The 3,652-nt window shown below is 48.7% G+C and overlaps 1 protein-coding gene across 1 annotated transcript; it reads right to left on the reverse strand.

Moving 5' to 3' along the window:
* Positions 1-859: 859 nt before the first annotated feature.
* LOC124662076 lies at positions 860-3,341 on the reverse strand. Its single transcript, XM_047199963.1, has 8 exons — positions 3,060-3,341; positions 2,869-2,936; positions 2,561-2,708; positions 2,398-2,478; positions 1,707-1,793; positions 1,498-1,583; positions 1,268-1,388; positions 860-1,060 (listed from the first exon to the last, which is right to left on the reverse strand). The coding sequence occupies exons 1-8, from the start codon at positions 3,324-3,326 to the stop codon at positions 986-988; spliced, it is 933 nt and encodes a 310-aa protein (XP_047055919.1). The 5' UTR covers positions 3,327-3,341; the 3' UTR covers positions 860-985.
* Positions 3,342-3,652: the final 311 nt, after the last annotated feature.

Genomic DNA, 3,652 nt, shown 5'->3' on the forward strand with positions numbered 1-3,652 from the left:
GAAGGCTTGGCGGCCAGGCGCCGCTTGCCTAAAAATACAGATATACGGTTACCTAGTAGTCTGCCTTTGGGAGTTGGGAACCGTCACCTAGTATATCTCTTTCGTTCAAACGCGAATATCTCCAACAAAACCCGTGTTATACTACTACGCCTACAGGAAGACAAAGGATTTCGTTGAGTTACCGGCCGAGATTTTCATATTGCAGCCGTATCTAAACCAAAGGTCAATATAAGCTCTCGCCGCTCTCCCCTTCTCCTCCTCGTCTTTCTTCTACTGGAGATCGAATTTTACTTTACCAGCGATGACTCTTAATATGTTTCTTACAGATCAGGTCAGTATGGCTGATAAAAAATCCGACGATCCTGAACCAATTGAGATCCTCGACCCCCGGATAGAAGCTGTGATAAGAGCCCGCAATAGGATCATTTGTGTACTCTTGGCAGAGGTGCTAGTGGCTGCGATCGTCGCCCTCATGTCCACACCCACGACGGGAGATGCAGCGTTCACCATGGAGCTCGTCTCCTTCTCGGGGCTGAACGCCACGGTTGGCCCCACGGTTTCTCCGGCGTTCACGCTCAACCTGCACGTCGAGAACCCCTTCATCCTTCAGCCCTGGTGCTCCAACGGCGGTGAGGTGGTCGTCTCCTACTCAGGTGTCGCCCTCGCATGGTGCAATGCACCGGCCTTCTGCGTGCGGAGGCGCTCGGCGTCGGAGCTGACGGTGCTGCCGTGGGGGTGGGAGGTTGGCCTGTCCGAGGATTTGCAGCGACGTCTCCTGTCAGAATGGCGCAATGGCACAGCTCAGGTCTCGGTAGAGATGATGTTGTTCAGCCCTGATTGCTGGATGCCATCAGAGACATGCGGTTCTGAAACCTTGTACCGGTTCAGGCCTTTTAGCCTTAGCTAACACTTGGGTACGTACAGCTATACAATTTTCCTTTACTCAAACCTCCGTACACAATTTATTTATTTATTTATTACTTTTCTAAGCTGTTTTCTTTCTGGAGCACACAATGTACATCGGATCTGTTTGTCCTGGATTGGGAGATATATCAATTGCCTGTTGGAACAGAACAGAAAAAAAACATGTTAATGTCTGTAGGCCCTTTAAACCCCTAGGGCGTAAGCAGTGTAAACTAGAAGCAGGTACATGCTTCAGTTATACCATCACAAATCCAATTTTAGGAGGCCATTCAGTCCTTGGAAACATGAGGGCATGCCTTAATCATATGTGACTCTGGAACAAACGAATAGAGAAATGGCATACCTCAGGGGCCTCAAAACCTCCAGTATAATGGAAGTAAGCACCAACTATCCAAGCATGATCAGCATCACCAGTTGATGTCCAGATAGATATAGCTTTTGTCCAGAAGCAGCGATTTGAAAAACTATATCCAGAGTCAAAGGTAGCCGTTTAGAACGAATTATGAAAGACAAACTGGCTTTTGACAGGTCTTACCGAATAGCATATATAATTAGTGCAATGCTACTTCTTACCTCATGATAGCTAATCCAGATGGTTTAAGGATTCGTCGCATCTCCTTAAATACATCCATTGGTTTGTTCAAGTAGTCTACACTAACCTAGAAGCAAGAAAAGAACAAGTTACTATTAGATAAAAGGCCCAAATGTACAATTAGTTATCTGTGGTATCGCTACAAAGATGGTCCATTTTTCAGACTGAATACAACATAAGAGCAGCGTACCACGTTGGTTATAACATCGAAAGTGTTATCCTCGAAAGGAAGCTTTGGGTTCACATTGAGGTCTTGCACAACATACTCTGTCAAAACCTATTGTCGCAAGACAGCAATCAAGATGCGTAGCAAAAAATGTTATTGTCAGTGCATCAGCCGAAAAGGAACAGCAAGTAGCAAGATGCTTTAATAGTACAAAGAGACAGTTATAGCTGAATACAACAAATAGTGTCGTGTTTGGAATTACTTGCCCTGCCCATAATGTAGAGCCTCCGATTAAACTCTATGTATTACTGAATGCTTATGTTTGCAATAGAGAGAAATGTAGATTCGACAACACACATATGAGAGCAGTGGCATTATTTAAGTCAAAATTAGCAGTGAGGAAAATGAAGTTAGTACATCGTATCCAATCACTGTACTTCAGTTATAGACAGAGTCTGACTTCCTTTTCTCCTATCACCAGAAAAGGTTTCATTTTCTGAACAACCATTTCTTCAGTAGCCATGTAGATACATACTTTAGTCCTAACAAGCCATGTGACTACTACCTCATATCAGTCGAATCAAAATCTAGCATAATTCAACACATGAGTGAATTACTTGCTCAATTCACGATGCTGGGTTGCTACGATCAGCTTATAACTGATAAAAGTTAGTAGACCAAGTGTATTACACTAATTTTACTCAGGAAGCAGTACCGGATTCTTTTGGAGCTCGGCTTCATTCATACCCATCCCAATGATCTTCTCTTGCTTGTACCCGGGTGGGTAATGGCTCACCTACATAAGATGAAAACCAGTAAGCAACATCACAAGAAGACACTAAGAAGAACTGGTCACCTGCAAAAATAAAAATTCATACCCAGCTACTGCACATATCCAGGATGGCCACGCCTGGAGAGTTGCTTGGAGGAAGAGCTTGGGAGTAGTATTTTGTGAGAGCCCTGATTGCTTGGTCATCAATGTGCGTGACGAAACGGGGAGCTGAGTAGAACTCGGCATCTGATGATCTGCCAGGTAACAAGAACGCATCATATGCCAAGCAATACACAATGGCGGGTCATAGAAATGAGTAAAAGAAGCAGTAGCAGTCTAGCGTAAGCCACTTGCTACCCTGAATTCTGAAAACTCTGCACACGGCGTGAGTGCGTGTTCCGAGCTAGTACTTACTCGTCGAAGCGGCTGAAGTCGTCGGGCTTGAAGGGGAACTCGTCCGGCCACTCCACGTTCTTCAAAATCTGCAAACCGCCATGGATAGTTCGCGCAATTCAATTTCAACAAGTGCCGACGGGTGCAGGCGTGCCGCGCGCACTGCGCCGAGCAGGATGCAGAAGAAGAAAATGTTTGACGAATGCGCGAACCTCTTCGACCGGGGAGACCCCCTGCCTTGGCCGCGCCGCGGCGACGAACGAGCGGGACGGAACGCCGCTCGAGACCATGGAGGCGAGCTGGTCGACAAATGCGACGCCGAGGCCGAGGAAGACGCGCCGCGGCCGCGTGGCCCGCGGTGGCACGGGAGCGCCGCGGACGCGTGGGGCGGCGGCTCCGGCGCGGGCGCGAAGCGTCCTAGGGCGGGACCTTCTCAGAGCGACGAGGAGGAGGTCGGGGCGTGTCGCGAGGGTGGCCATGGAGACGAGCAGGCGGCGGCGGTTGGGAGGGGAACGGGACGCAAACGCAACGGCGCCATGTGTAGCGCCCGAGAGCGCGTCGTGGCGCTACGCGCGTCGCAGAGACAGCTTTGCCGTGGATTGGGGTTGGGTTTCGGCTCGTTGGCTGCTCTGAACGCCTGTCATCGTGGGTCCTCTTTGATCCCTTACGATTTCGCCTTTTGTGCAGCCAAAACGCAGTCCTTTGTGTTTTTTTTTAGAAACTAGTCTTTTGTGTTAGGGCATCTCCAGCGGGCCAACGCATTTCGGACGTCCGAAATGTCCGTTTGCGTCGACCCGCGGACGCG

This window comes from Lolium rigidum, chromosome 6 (assembly GCF_022539505.1).
Source record: "Lolium rigidum isolate FL_2022 chromosome 6, APGP_CSIRO_Lrig_0.1, whole genome shotgun sequence".
NCBI classification, from domain to species: domain Eukaryota; kingdom Viridiplantae; phylum Streptophyta; class Magnoliopsida; order Poales; family Poaceae; genus Lolium; species Lolium rigidum.

Excerpts from the sequence above, each read along its gene's own strand:
- LOC124662076 (XM_047199963.1), bottom strand. The coding sequence starts at position 3,326 with ATGGCCACCCTCGCGACACGCCCCGACCTCCTCCTCGTCGCTCTGAGA. Across the intron at positions 2,937-3,059 it reads GGGTCTCCCCGGTCGAAGAG|ATTTTGAAGAACGTGGAGTG; the intron begins GTTCGCGCATTC and ends GGCGGTTTGCAG. Across the intron at positions 1,794-2,397 it reads CCGAGCTCCAAAAGAATCCG|GTTTTGACAGAGTATGTTGT; the intron begins GTACTGCTTCCT and ends TTGCGACAATAG.